The following is a 14,408-nucleotide window of genomic DNA, read 5'->3' as shown; positions in this document are numbered from 1 at the left end:
AGTTCTGCAGCAGACACCAGCTGGGTGTCCTCCAGTTCGATTCCGACACTGTCTACCTGGAGAGAGCCTCAGATGCCACAGGGTGAGGCCTCAGTCCCCAAGACTGACTGCCCCCCACCCCACACACCAGTCGCAAGTCCAGGCCAACTGGCTTCAAGTTGGAGTTCCCACGACCTGCTTGCCCCTCAGCCTCGCTTTGTGTTTAGTAAGTTTGCTGGAGCAGCTCACAGAACTCAGGGAAACATGTTCACCAGTTTACTATAAAGGATCTTACAAAGGATACAGATGAAGAGATGCATGAGGTGAGGTATGGGGGGAGGGTAGGGGAGTTTCTACGCCCTTCTGGGGCGCCACCCTCCAGGAACCTCCATTTGTTAGGCTGTCTGGAAGCTCTCCAAACCTAGTCCTTTTGAGTTTTTGTGGGGACTTCATTATGTAGGCATAACTGATTAAACCATTGGCCATTCATTGGTGATCAACTTGACCTTTAGCCTCTCTCCCCTTGGGGCGGGTGCAGAAAGTCCCAGCCCTCTAGTTACGTGTGGCCAGCCCCACCCTTGCTAAAAGCCAACATTAGCATACAAAACCTTTGGGGAGTCTAAGGATTTTAGGAGTTAAGCCAGGGAAGGGGACAAAGACCAAATATATATTTCACATATCACAGTCATCAAAACAAGAAGTCTGAGGAACTGTCAGAGCCAAGAGAAACCTAAGGTGACATGATGACCAAATGTACTGTGTCCTGGGGGGATCCTGGAACAGAAAAAGGACAAAAGGGAACAACTGAGGCAATCAGAGTAAAGTCTGGACTTCAGTTAAGTAGAATGTATCAATCTTGGTTCATTAATTGTGACAAACCTACCATTCTTTTTTCCCCATTTGTTTTTTATTTGTATCTATTCGTGGGGTACAAGTGCAAGTTTGTCACATTGATTGATTGCCTTGTAGTGAATCGGGGTCTTCAGTGCGTCCATTACCAGAGCAACACTGGACCTCCAAGCCACCTCCCGTCCTCCCTCCCCCCAGTCTCCACTGTCCACACCAGTGTCCCCGTGTACACATTATTTAGCTCCACCTACAAGTGAGAACAAACGTGCCATCCTAACGTGAGATGTTGATGAAGGGGGAAACTGGGTGTGGCATATATGGGAACCCTTTGTATTATACTATCTCTGTAGTGACACTAAATCTAAAACTGTTCTAAAATAAAAAGTTATTTTAAAGAGTCAACAGCAGCCACTTTCGAATCATGAAACTATTGGCGCCATTTTTGTCGCCTGACCTCCAACCTCCTGCCCATGCCCAGGACATCTGTGGGTGGAGCCTCAGCCCCGCCACGGGTTCAAGGACAATTCCCACTCTGGCACTTCTTCCCTCCCCGCTGCCCACGGGGTATGAGGGAAAGGAGCCCAGAGGAAGCACCTCTGAGACACCAGGCTTCAGGTACTCCACCCACACGCCCGTCTACTCAGGGGAAACAGCCCACATTCAACGCGGACCACCCTCCAGACTCGCCCCCGCAGGGGCCACTGGGAAAAGGAGCTAGATCACTCCGCCAAGTTCAAGTCGCTTCCTGTGCTGGGCAGCCCATTCCCAGGACAGTTAAGTCCCTGAAGCGCATTAATGCCGCTGATCTGGACCTGAGACTGCAGGAGTGTGGAAGCCCCCAGTGCTTCATCGTTAAATTTCATGAGTCAGTTCGGCTGCAAAGAACACAGAACAGAAACTCATTAAAGGAGAAAATGCCAATGCTTCTCTTCCTGCACCGGCTCCTAGTGGCTGGGTGCTAGCCATCTGGGCACCTGGGCCCACCGCAAGAAAGCGCCTTCTGGACGCTGTCTTTCCAGACGTTTGGAAACTGTCTTTATTAACACATCAACCTTCCTAACGGGCAGGCTTCGCTGTGGCGGCCACAGCGGCAGGTCGAAGGCTGGGCTGAGGCAGCTCGCAACAGGACAGGTGGAAGGATCCTCGGCACACAGGCTGGCATCTCCTGGCTTCTCTTCGAGCACCTGGAAACTGCCCTGGGCAGGGTCTGCCTGGCCTGGGAGCAGGTGGTGGGTGGCCAGAGGGTGGCTTTGGTCGGACAGCCTTTCCCTCAAGCCAGGGCTTGGGCTTCACCACCCTCAGGCCCCAGCCCTGGCGCAGCCAGAATGTGAACTCCGAGGGCTCGTGCAGAGCCGCCCCGGGCCGGTCCTAGTCCCTGCCCTGCGTCCCGGAGTCCAGCTTTGGAGAGCGGTGCCAGCTCAAAGCAGGACGACAGCGCCCCTCAGAGCCCTTGTTGCCTTTCAGAGCTGACCCCTTTTGGCGTCTGCCCCGCCTTGGTGAGTGACGCCGTCCCTGAAAGGATGTGCATGTACTCCAGCGTCGCCACCCCGCCCTCGCGTGCGCCAGCCCCGAGCTCAGCCACCGGCCCCCTTGTCTGGCAGCCCGGTGGTCGGCGCCCTCGAGCTCTCCCGGGATTCGTGTCTGCTGGCCTTGACCCTCTGGGTGTCCTCACAGGCCTTGCCTGTCACCCCGAGGGTCTCCTGCCTGTCTGGCGTCGGGCTGCTCGCCCGCCATGGCCACCGGCTGGCTCCTCCCCGGCCTCCTTCCTGCCCTGGATTTATGTGTCTCTTCCTTTCCTTCCGACTGCTGCCACCTGACCACCGCTACAGCAGCAAAATGTTAGCAAGACTCTGAATCTAGGGTTCATTCGGTTCTATAGTGTTTGAACTCAAAATGAATTTCACCCACTCTACAGACGCGTCAGCTGAGGCCAGCAAGGTGCAGGTCTTTCGGCGTTGGCTGCAGTGAAGAGGGGTTTGTATGTGAGTAGAAACCTTTGAATGGAGCCACCTGGGAGTTGAGTTGGCTTATGAGAAAGATTAGAGGTTAGATCTGCAGTGACGACTGGTCCTGCTTCAGGTCGGGCCTGTCGTCAGGGGGCAGTGCCCGACCCCTGAGCAGGAGGTGGCCTTTCCCACTCGGGTCCTAGGCAGCACACTGACTCTTCTGAGGCGTCCCAGGAAGGTCACATTGTTTCCTCCATGAAAGACAGAGGCTGCATCTGACGAAGGCCATCTGCAGCCTCACATGCCTGTGATCTCTGGTATCGAGAGACACCAGGGCCATCCCGAAGCCTGCTGGGGCTGGCGGCCTTGCTGCCCCCGCCAGCCACGGGCCCTGCCCAGACTCCCTCCAAGCCCCACTCACCGCCAGTAGATGGCTGAGAAGAGCGAAAGTCACAGTCGCCCCAGGTCATCGTACACAACTCCACGTCCCATGCTGCCACTCACAAAGTGTACGGACGAGAGGTTCCCTTTACTGGTGGTCAGAAGATGGGGGGCCCAGGACTGAAGGGTTTCCTGGGCTGTGGGACTTTAAGTGCCAAAATCATGATTGTCCCAGCAAAATCAGCACAGTCGGTCACCCTTCCGGAAGGGGCCAGTGCAGAGATCAAGAGGAAGCTGACCTTGGGCTGCTCTGGCTAATAAACATTTGTGGGTTCTATATAAACTTAAACGCATTAAATCAATGTGTACGTGTAGGTTATTCTTTCAAAAACTTAGGGCTTCTTAATGCTGCTTGTGCCTGAAAAACCACAATAAATTCCTTGCACAGCTAACTTTTGAGATTCTCACCCCTCCATTTTTTTCTCAACTGAAGTTTTTAGGAAAATACTTACGGGCACCAACAAGTCTGAGTGCCTTGAGGCTATATTTAGCAGAACTAACAACAGTGCCTGTTTCCTGCTTCCCTGCAAGAATCAGGTGTTAAGACCTTGGATGCCTATTAAAAAGCAAGTGGGCCCGGTTGCTAGCCCAGGAATGCCATATATAAGGCTGTTTGTGTGAAAACAGGTGGCATTTTCCAATTCTCGTATTAGTGTGAGCCTTTTGCAGAAAATCAAGCCACAGCACGCTCGTTTGCCTCTCTCCCCACAGCAAATAATCCCAACGCCTGTGACTGGATTGCTGGAAAGTCCCTGTTTCCAAGCAGTACTTGTTTGTAACCTTTGTGAGTGCTGGCAGCCAAGCCTTGCTGCGGGAGGGCGGTCATCAGGAAAGGGCTCTGCTCACGGAGTGGCCAGCCTCTGAGAACACACTTGCTTTGCTAATCACCTTGAAAGCAAACGAAGAGCCTCGGGGCTTACCTTGGAGCCGACAGGAATGCTGGACAGGCTGCCTTGGGGGCTCAGTCCACTGGGTGTCTGCAAAGTGTTTGATTTGTCTTCTCTTCTGTCCTCATTGCAGATGGCGCACACTGATGAGATAACCCACGAGATTATTGGCTTTCTTGACCAGACCTTGTACAGATGGGATCGTTTTGGCGTTGAAGCCCCTGGGGCAGGAGAACTGGCCAAAGAGCTCCTTAAAGAGCTGCACGCTCAAGTCCAGCAAGGAACGTAGACCGTGTGGGTGCCACATGTGGGATCAGCCTCGCCAAGGCCATGGGACAATTGATGAGACCCCTTTTCATGGCCACCAGTGTGTGGAGTTAGTGCCCTCTTTGAGCTGAGAGAGTGAGCCGTGCACAGCGCGGGAAGGGCCAGTAGTACACATTTTACAGAATCCACAGGCAGCTGCTTTATCCCAAACTTAGTCACATTTATTCCCTAATGACTGGAGTATGCCTTCCCTGCCCCGACAAGGAGTCAGCTAGAGAATTACTAAAGGAAAGGGAGAACAGGTTTTTATTTCCTTTTGTAGCCACATCAAGCCAAAATGCACTATTATTTGAGTGATTCAAAGTCTTTGGGCCACGAAATTGGTCATGAACCACTGACTAATTTAGAGAGTAATTTAGCCGTTTTCCACAAATCTATTTTTTTAGGAGTTAGGAGATTGTTATTAGTATTTCTTTTAGTCCACAGGGATCTGAGATAAAGCCACACAGTTTTGCTTCCCTAAGAAATTCCTCATCCAGGAGAGCCTCAGTTTCCCCTGGCCGCCCCCAACCTGCCCTCCAGGCTGAGGGGAAGCAGAGCACAGCCAGGCCGGGTGGCGAGTGGTGGTGTCGGGGCCACTGGGGGGCCCTGCTGTGGTGGCTGCACTGCATAGCGGCGACAGAAAGCCGCGCTCATGCTCGCTCCTTGCTTTGTGTTTGCCAAGCACCGCCTGCTCCCCGGGAGCTCACGCTCCTGCATGTCAAAGGTCACCGAAGGTGAGGGTGTGGGATGTGTCTAGAAACATTAGAAGATTTTGTTACACCAGTGGTCCTATTACACCAGAATGAGAACTGGAAATTCCTGATAAAGAATTGGTAACCGCAAGACTAATGTTTATTTTATGTCAGTTGAAGATAACTCTTATTTCCTTTCAGATTTACTCTGAACTTGTACTGATTGTACATTATTCTTTTGTGCACACTCTGTTTGTCGAGTGAGTCAAGACTTTCTTTTATGTCCATTTTGATTTATACATTAATGGTCTGAATCTCGGCTCCTGCTGAGGGATGAATAAAGCTTTGTGGGATTAGAGGCTAACCCTACGGGAATTACTTGCTTTGGTGTAGAGCAATGCTAATGGATGCACCTGAAGATCTGGAAAATTCTAAGAACTTTTGACCTGAGCCCTTCTTTTGAGAAATACAGTATGAAAGGTATACTGTTAAAATGTGTTGATCACAACTATCGCAATTACCATTACTTTCACATGAAAATGCTTCATCAGCATGTGTAGGAGTTGGCATAGGAGACAATGTCACTTGCAGTTGAGGACATCACTCCTATTTTGACTCTGAACCAGAGCTGTGGTTCTGCCGTGGAAACCGTGATCAACCTCTGTGGACTTGAAAAAAGGGGCTCAATTTGGTGGCAGCGAGTAACCCCTAAAGAGGGGCCACCAGGACAGACCCCCATGGTGGGAAGGGTCCCTCACACAGTCTGGCCTTGTGAGCAGAGTTCTCCGACTCCACCCTCCCTCTTCTCACCGTCTCACAGCAAACAGGGAAAACAAGACAGACAGGGCTCCCAACCCAGACTGTTCAAGCCACACTCTGGAAGACATCTTCCTGTTCTCACCTTCCCTCGTCCTGTCTGCAGCGTCCCCCAAGCCCTTACAGAGCTGCTGAGTGGGCCTGTGCACGGCACATTCGGGTTCTGGCCAGAACGCCCTGAGTGGCAGGAGCTCGTCTGCACCCTGCTGCATTCCCGGACGGCCCAGTAGGTTCCTCCGTCTTGCGGGAACCCTGGAAAGCAGGCCCTGACTTGTTTACTGATTTCATTTTTCCCCTTTTTCCTTTCCCTCCCTGCTGACAGTGCTAACAAGGGGAGAACTGCTCCAAGCGGGAACACCAGAGAGCACGTGCGGTACGGGCCGCCCCACAGGGGAGACGAGCTGCGGAGCCTCCTCAGACCCTCGGCTGGGCTTGTGTCCCCCAGGGAGGTGCCCACTCTGTCATTCCACCCACCTAGTGAGAGGTCACAGTTGTGAGGGGCGGCGCTCTCCCCTTGAAAACCAAAGACGGCAGAGACCCGCTTCCTGGGCAAGCCCACGCCGGCGAGGGCAGAGAACTCAGGGGCTGAAAAGGATTCAGTAAACTCTACATCCTCTTCCAGTTGCCTCAGATTTTCAGGACAGTCTGGACATGGGGGTTCTTTTAGTTTTTTTAAAGACGTTCAGAGCAGCAGGTGCCCGGCTGAAGGTTGGCTCTGGTGAAAATGCACGCCAGGGCCTGAGCCCCACGCGCCCTCGGTGCACGAGCATGCTGAGCCCACGGTGCGCGGCAGGTGGCGGGTCGAGACTAGAGGTGCGACCTGGGTTTACTAGTGTGAGTTCCTCCTGCACATGGGGTGGATGTCGGGAGAGATGCCTTCAGCTTCAGCTCGCAGAACATCTAAGAGTGGCTTAAACAAGGAAGACATTGGATGGTCTCAGACACACAAAACCCAGAAAGCTGGTTAATTCAGCCACTTAGCAATGTCGTGGCTTGGGATGGCCTCACTGAAGTTCTCTGGATTTTCCCTCAGGGTTGCAAGAGGGCTGGTGTGCCCACGCCTCCCCACCGCATCCGAGGAAAGGAAAGGATTCCCTGATGCCCCCCCCACCTGCCCTGCCACCTCGCCGGCAGAAGGTGCTGCCCTGGCGGGCTTGGACCCAGCGCAGGTGGGTCAGGACGCTGATGAGGCCTGGGCTTCAGGGCCCCTCACTGCCCAGCCCCTTCCGAGGCCTCGGAGAGGCCCCAGCCCTGCGCTCGCGTGGTCGTGTCTCTCTCAGACCCGTGAGCTGCTGTGACCGCGGCTGTCGAAGGTAACTAGCCTCACGCACTCCTGCGAGCCCTCCCTTCATGCTGGGCGGCCTGGCGGTGGCCCTGGGCGCTCCTGGGATACAGCTGAGGGGTTCCGTGAGGTGTCGTATGTGGCTCACCGTCACTTTAGAGATAGTCAAGTTACTGCCACCGTCCCAGTGAAGGAATGGCTTCCAAGAACTCTGGCTCAGCTGACCCTGGACACAGGTGCAGGCCGAGGAGCTGGGTTGTGACAGGAGCACGGCAGGGCCACCAAGCACCCAAGGCACATGGGGTGCAGGAGGAGCAGGTGGGGAGTGGGGGTTCCAAGGCCCAGAGCTTACGCCTGGAATGAATGCGCCAGAGGTTTGCAAAGGTTTGACAGCAGCTCTAGAATTTTACATCACTTACAGGAAGCTGTGAGGCCAAGAGAAACTTTTCTAGACTCTCTGTAATTAAGTTTTTGATAAAGAATTCTGGAGAAAAGATGGAATTATTTTTCCCTTCTCTGTATGGAAAATATGTAAAAATCACCCACCGCCAGCGGTTCTGGTAATGGACCTCTTTTCTCTGCCAGACACTGGGTTTAATGTGGAGTCATCGATTTTGTCCAAAACTTCTAAATTATTAATCATCATTAAGCCTTTTTACAACCAAAGACCCCCAAATTGAGGCAAAATAAGTATCTGTGTGTGTCTTGAAGCCTCCTCCGAAAATCCAGTTCCACGATTAGTTTGGCCCATGGGCTCCAATCACCTCCACACACAGACCGGTACCAAAGACAGCTACCACCTTCCCTTGCTCCGTCCTGGCAGGGTATCGTCCTGTACTTGGTGTTTGATGTAGGAAATCTGTATACACGGGACTCTCGGTTGCAGGCAACAGCAGTGGACACTGAATGTTGAAAGTAAACGGGAATTGATGAAAAGGGCATCTAAAAGCTCGACTGTTAGCCAGGTGAGGCTTAGTGTGAGCCGGCCAGCAACAATGCCCCGAATCTCGCCTCAGACGGTCTGGTGAGGAAACTGCTGCCATCCGAGTCCTACAGTTGAGACCCTTTGGAACTCACTCCAGCAGGGAGAAGGGCCTCCACCCTGCGCTGGCTCCTTTCAGAATGCGTCACCTGTGCCCATCTGAGCGAGCAGCCCAGGTCACAAGCCTGCACCTGGGCTGCACAGGAAGCTGGGAAAGCAAGTGTCGAGCTTGCTTCGCTTCTGTAACGTTGTGGGTGCTGGGGACACCACCAAAGGTGTCACCCAAACACAGGAATGGCTCAGATACTGGGAAGATGAAGAAAATAAAAATGTCCACAATACTGTACATCATCTATGCTTCAAGACTACTCTAAAGCATTTTAGCAGGTCGACTCCCATGAAACAGCCCAACACGCAGCAACGGAAGAACAGGGAGAGCAGGGCCTTTGCAGAAAGCCATTTTGCAGGCATCTGAAGCTGGGCTTCTCCAGTGTGGCACCGTTAACACTGTGGACCAGACACTTCTGTCGTGGGCTGTCCTGTGCACTGTAGGGTGGTCAGCAGCGTTCCTAACCTCCACCACTAAGTCCCAGAAGCACCCCTCTCACCAGTGGTGACAATCGCAACCTCTGGACACTGCCAAATCCCCGCTTCCAACTGAAGACGAATTAGTGGGTCTTTCCTTCTGGAAAAATATCCTAGACATAAACACCAATGGCTATAGAGAGAGAAATTAGATTTAATAAGATTTTTTTTTTTTTTTTAAGAGACAAAGTCTTGCTCTGTCACACAGGCTGGAATGCAGTGGTGTGATCACAGCTCACTGTAACCTCGAATTCCTGGGCTCAAGTGATCCTCCCACCTCAGCTTCCCTAAGCGGTGGGACTACAGGCGCACGTCACCACGCCCCAAGGAGGAACATAATACGTGCACTAGCCAATCTGATTCCAAAATTCATATGGAAAAATAAACATTCAAGAATAGCCAGGAAAGCTCTGAAAGTGAAGTGTAATGAAGGCTACACATTCTGATGGAGTCATCACGACGGTGTGGTACTTTCCATGACGGGCAGATGGGTGGGACCAAAGAGCGACTACAGGGACACTGCACCCCTCAAGGTCACTAGGGCCCTCTGTGGCTCCAACCAACAGCAGTTTTCAGGTCTCAGCTCCGACTACAGCTGAGCCCCGTGTGCTGGGCCTCCTGTCCTCCCTGACGTTCTTCCTCAGCTGGTGGGACACTTGGGCCTCCTCCCACCCACGGGGCCTTTTCTTCTCCTGGCCCCTTCCTGGTGGGCGCCCCAGGACTGGTGCGTGGGCTTGACCCAGTCCTGCCCGTGGCTGCACACGGCGTCTGTGCAGAGGGGCCACACCTTCTCCCGGACCACAGACCCGAATGTCCCATTGGGAGGTCCTGGGATGCTCTCCCACTTAACACACCCAAGGCTGGTCCCCTGGTCCCCCAGGCCTCCTGTGACTCAGGTTGACCTTGGTAGTTATTCCTGAGCCTCCCTTTCTCTCACGCCCACATCCAATCCATCAGGAAGCTGCCCACTCCGACCACCTCCCGCCCTTCACGGCTACTGCCTCCGCCTTAGACACCATCGTCCCCTGCCCGATAAACACCTGCTGAATGAGCGAGTACAGAATTCAGTATATGCTTAAGGCATTTCAATCAACAGGGAAAAGACGGTGCTGGGAAATGAAGTTCCTTCGACCAAAATAAACATTAAGGAATAAACTCCCAGCCCTCCTTCTCTACCAGATGTCAGCGTCTGGAGGACCGTGCTCTGGATCTGTGAATGTTCTCCAGAGAAGGCTCTAGCAGTTTTCCTGCTGGGAAAGAGAGGAGGGAGAGGTAGGAAGCTGCTGCCACGCTGGGCAGACGGTATATTACTTGGGTAAATAAGGATTTAGTTTATAAAATTGGATCTTCCCTAGTCCTAAACCATAGAAAGGATTTCTGATCTTTCATTTAGAACTTGCTGCCCATCACTGGTTTGCAGACTTCACTTACACCCTGTTTCGGCCCAGCCTCCCCTTCCCTACACACCGGTGTCCCTGCCGGGGCCAGGCTCTAAGCTCTGTGGTCACTGCTTCAGAGACGCCTCCCCAGTACTTTGCAGCAGGGGGAGGGGGAGGGCCTGAGGCTACAGCCAGGGCGGTGCGGAAGTCCCAGCATCCTCCTGTGGGGCTGCGGGCCCCACACCTCCCTCAGCTGTGCCCGGGCCTGGAAGGGAGTCCTTTCTAAGTGCAGTGTAAAACCAAGAAGCCACAGGAGAAAACAAAGATTGATAAAATTGACCATACAGAAATAAAAACCAAAATAACCCAAAAAACTGAATACAAATGACAAACTGGGAAAAAAATACTTGCAGCACATGACAACTAGTTTCCTAACTTCTAAAGCGTTTCTATAAGTCTGTGAGAAAAAGGCCACCAGCCCAAGAGACCTATAGGCAAGGTATGCAAACACTGTGTACAATCAACAGGAGGAGAACTACAAATGGCTTTCAAAAGATTTTCAGAAGATATTTAACATAGCTTATGAGAAGTGCAAATTAATACAATTATTTTTCCATATCAAGTTGGAAAAGACAAAAAGATTGATGTTGTCATATTGGTGAGGGAGTGGAGAAAAGGAACTCCCATCCCCCAAGGGAGGGAAGGAAAATTGGTACCATCTTTTTGAAAGACAAGTGGTCAAAAGTTAAATTTTTTCCTGCACACAGTATGGTAACATAGAATTATCTTATCCAGCAACCCCACTTCTAGAGACATCCTCCAAAGGACTGGAAATAGGAGCTTGAAGAAATATTGGTGCACCCATGTTCGTAGCAGCACTATTCACAACAGCCAAGAGATAGAAGCAGCCAAGTGTCCCTCAACAGATGAAGGATAAAGGACACGTGGTACGCACTTGAGGGAATTCTGACACATGCTACAGCATGGATGAAGCTGGGAGACTTTCTGCCAAGTAAAGTAAGCCAGACACAAAGGGACAAATACTGTATGATTCTTCTCACACAAGGTACCTGAAACAGGCAAATCCATAGAGACAGAGAGCAGAATGGTGGTTGCCAGGGACTTGAATTCGTGTTTAATGGGGACAGAGTTTCAACTTGGGAAGATGAAAAAAACCTCTAGAGATGGATGATGGTGATGGTTGCACAACAATGTGAACTTAATGCCACTGAGGCCGGGTGTGGTGGCTCACGCCTGTAATCCCAGTACTCTGGGAGGCTGAGATGGGAGGATTTCTTGAGGCCAAGAGTTCAAGAGCAGCCTGAGCAACATAGTGAGACCCTGTCTCTACAAAAAATAATGGTTAGATGGTAAATTTTATGTATATTTTAACATAATAAAAGCACTGGATAAAAAATTTTTAAAAATTATATACTCTTTCACCCAGTAACAAACACCCAGTTCTTTAGATCTCCCCGCTCCATTTCAGATTGCATGGGTCCCACCATGATGAGTGAGTCTAGGAACCTTCCCACAGACACACCTGGGGAACGGACTGCAGCACTGTTTCACACAGCTAACCGCGGAACCATGCAAAGGTTCAAATAAATAAATGAAAATCGAAAGGGGGAAGTGGGGAGAGAAAGGAATCAAGAGAGAAAGAAAGGAAAAAGAGAGGGAAAGGAAAGAGGCTGGATGTGGTGGCCACAGCTGTAATTCCCAGCATGTTGGGAGGCTGAGGCGGGAGGATCGCTTGAGCTCAGAAGTTCAAGGCTGCAGCGATCTATGACGGACCACTGTACTCCAGCCTGGTTGACAGAGCGGACCCTGTCTCTAAAAAAGTAAATAAAAAAGAAAGAAAGAAAGAAAAAACCTGGCTCACACCTGTAATCCTAGCACTCTGGGAGGCTGATGCGGGAGGATCGCTTGAACTCAGAAGAGCGAGACCCCGTCTCTTCTAAAAATAGAAAAATCAGCCGGGCCTGGTGGCGTGCGCCTGTAGTGCCAGCTACTCTACTGGAGAGGCTGAGGCAGAAGGATCGCGTGAGCCCAGGAGTTGGAGGTTGCTGTGAGCTACGATGATACCACTGCTCTCTACCTGGGACGACAGAGCGAGACTCTATCTGGAAAAAGAAAAAAAAGAACGAACACACCGGCAGGGAAGCCAGCAGGATGAACACTCGCCCCAGGCCCTGTTATCAGGGTTTTAGCTAACAAAGTTATCCACAGTTCACATCTGAGGAGACGCAAGTATTGAGAGGTTAACTGATTTGCCCAAGGCTACGTGGATGACATTTAGCAGGGCTGGGATTCGAACAGAGGAAGCCCATGGATGCTACACGTCACTGTTTCCAGAGTGATGAGTTATGGGATAGTCACACAATGGCGCCGCCAACACAGACAAGCAGAGTTATGTGTATGCGCCAATCTTGAAACGTTCCGCCACACGGAGAAATCACAGTGTAAACCCGAGCACACCCTGTGCGCCCTTCGTATGTGAAGCAAGGGGTGTCCGTGCGCACACTAGAGTGTCCTGGGGTGCCTCTGCCGGGGGACACTCGGGGACCAATCCCATCGCAGTTATGGGCTTGGGGAAGGGCCTAGGTGGAGACAATTAGTTTTTGCTTCCGTATTATGCTTGTTTGCACGGGAGATCTATGCAAAGAAAGAAAAAGTTGTTGTCATCAATACACAAAGGAAGAGTCTTGTTCGTTCTACGAGAGGGCTGCGGTTAAGCGACACTCTGAAGGAACAGGCCCGGGCACCATCTGCAGCTTTAAAAGGAGACGTCGGCATCTGTGTTCCTTGTGCTTTCTTTAGTCAGTGGGGTGGCGTTTTTATTGCTTATCCACAGGACTTATGTTCGCACATTGGACATAGAGTTTTCTAGAGAAAAACAACTTACTCCTTATGGCTGGGTGCATGTGCCCTGAGGACCTGGGTGTCTTGAGCACCCCAGCTGGAGAAGGTCACGGGCCGGATGTCCCCCGGTCCAGGTGCCCAGCCTCTGCCTGCTCGATTGTCACCTTCCTGCTCTACAGAGCGGCCTCCTCTGCCTCCAGGTGCACTGAAGCCACAATTTCTGCAGTTATTTCTTCCTTGACATAGCATTTAATTTAGTAAAGCAGATAAAATCATAAAACTACGATTCCTTCCCCTTAAATTATCTTTTCTTTACAACCTAACATAAACGCACACTTGTTCCATTCCATTGGCAATCATTAAAACTGACTCCTACTTCAGCTCTCAGTTATGCCCATAATTCACGTGTTTCCTGAGCCTCCCTCCTTAAACATAACTGCGGAAGCCTCTGGAGACTTAAATCGCGGAGTCAGAATGCGGAAACCCGGAGTACCGGGGGTGAAGAGTGCGACGTCTTAGCTGGAGGGGGCTTCGGTGACGCCTGCTGTTCAAAGCTTGCCAGGAGTGTCCAGTCCACTTCAGGACACACACTTCTGCCCCCAGAAGCCTGTTCTGCTAGGCTCGTGCGACAAGGGAGGACTATGAAGGCGGAAAAGAACTTTCCAGAACTCGGGACTCCTGGTGGTGCAGTTAGGGCCTGACAACAGGCAGATTCAGCACCTCACCCACCACCCCACAGGCAAGAACACCTCATGGGCTGGGTTTCAAAGTGGCAGACCAATTCCATGTAGGCCCAAGCTGAAAGAAATTACAGGCAAAAGGAGCACAGAGAAGGCTTAAGGAAGTAGAATAGAAACCACAGGGTGCACACCCAGTCGCCTGTGTGTCCCAGACAAAGCCGCAGATGAGCTGTCTGGCAGGGCGGCCCCGGGCAGAATCTCAGCCTGGCTCTCCTCTCCCAGGTGGGCAGCCTGCCTGGGACATGGACGGACAGTCCCCGAGGCACCCCCAAGCCTGTCCCCAGCTCCACCCTCAGCGGTGACTACGATGGTTCAAGTGGCCACATGCTGGGTGGGCCCAGGCTGGGGGTGGCGGGTCTTTAGAGCAGTTCGTCCTGGCGCCCAGCCCTGTAAGTCCTTGGGGCTGGGAAGCCAGACCAACCTTTGTTCCAGCGGCACTGTGCGCGGACTAGGTTGTTCCTTGTGAACTGTGTGGAGTCGACAGGAATGTGTGGCCAGGGAAGTCTTTATCTGCATTTCCAAATTTGGCCTTGCACACCTCCCACAAGCCTGTACACACCGTGACACAGACACACGGGCTCCTGGTGCCATCACCAGCTTTGAGAGGTCACAGCCTGGTGACCATAGGTCCCAGCCTCCTTTCTAGCCCTACATGAGAA

At 52.0% G+C, this 14,408-nt stretch overlaps 1 protein-coding gene across 1 annotated transcript in view; it reads left to right on the top strand.

Moving 5' to 3' along the window:
* FANCC (FA complementation group C) overlaps positions 1-5,248 on the top strand; it is a 219,736-nt gene extending 214,488 nt beyond the window's left edge. Inside the window, exon 15 of the mRNA XM_069476304.1 lies at positions 4,236-5,248. Coding sequence (XP_069332405.1) covers positions 4,236-4,391 — 156 coding nt within the window. The 3' untranslated portion in view covers positions 4,392-5,248. The remainder of the gene's footprint in view (positions 1-4,235) is intronic.
* Positions 5,249-14,408: the final 9,160 nt, after the last annotated feature.

The sequence above is a fragment of the Eulemur rufifrons genome, chromosome 7 (genome assembly GCF_041146395.1).
Source record: "Eulemur rufifrons isolate Redbay chromosome 7, OSU_ERuf_1, whole genome shotgun sequence".
NCBI classification, from domain to species: Eukaryota; Metazoa; Chordata; class Mammalia; order Primates; family Lemuridae; genus Eulemur; species Eulemur rufifrons.
This window is presented reverse-complemented; position numbering and strand designations above follow the sequence as displayed.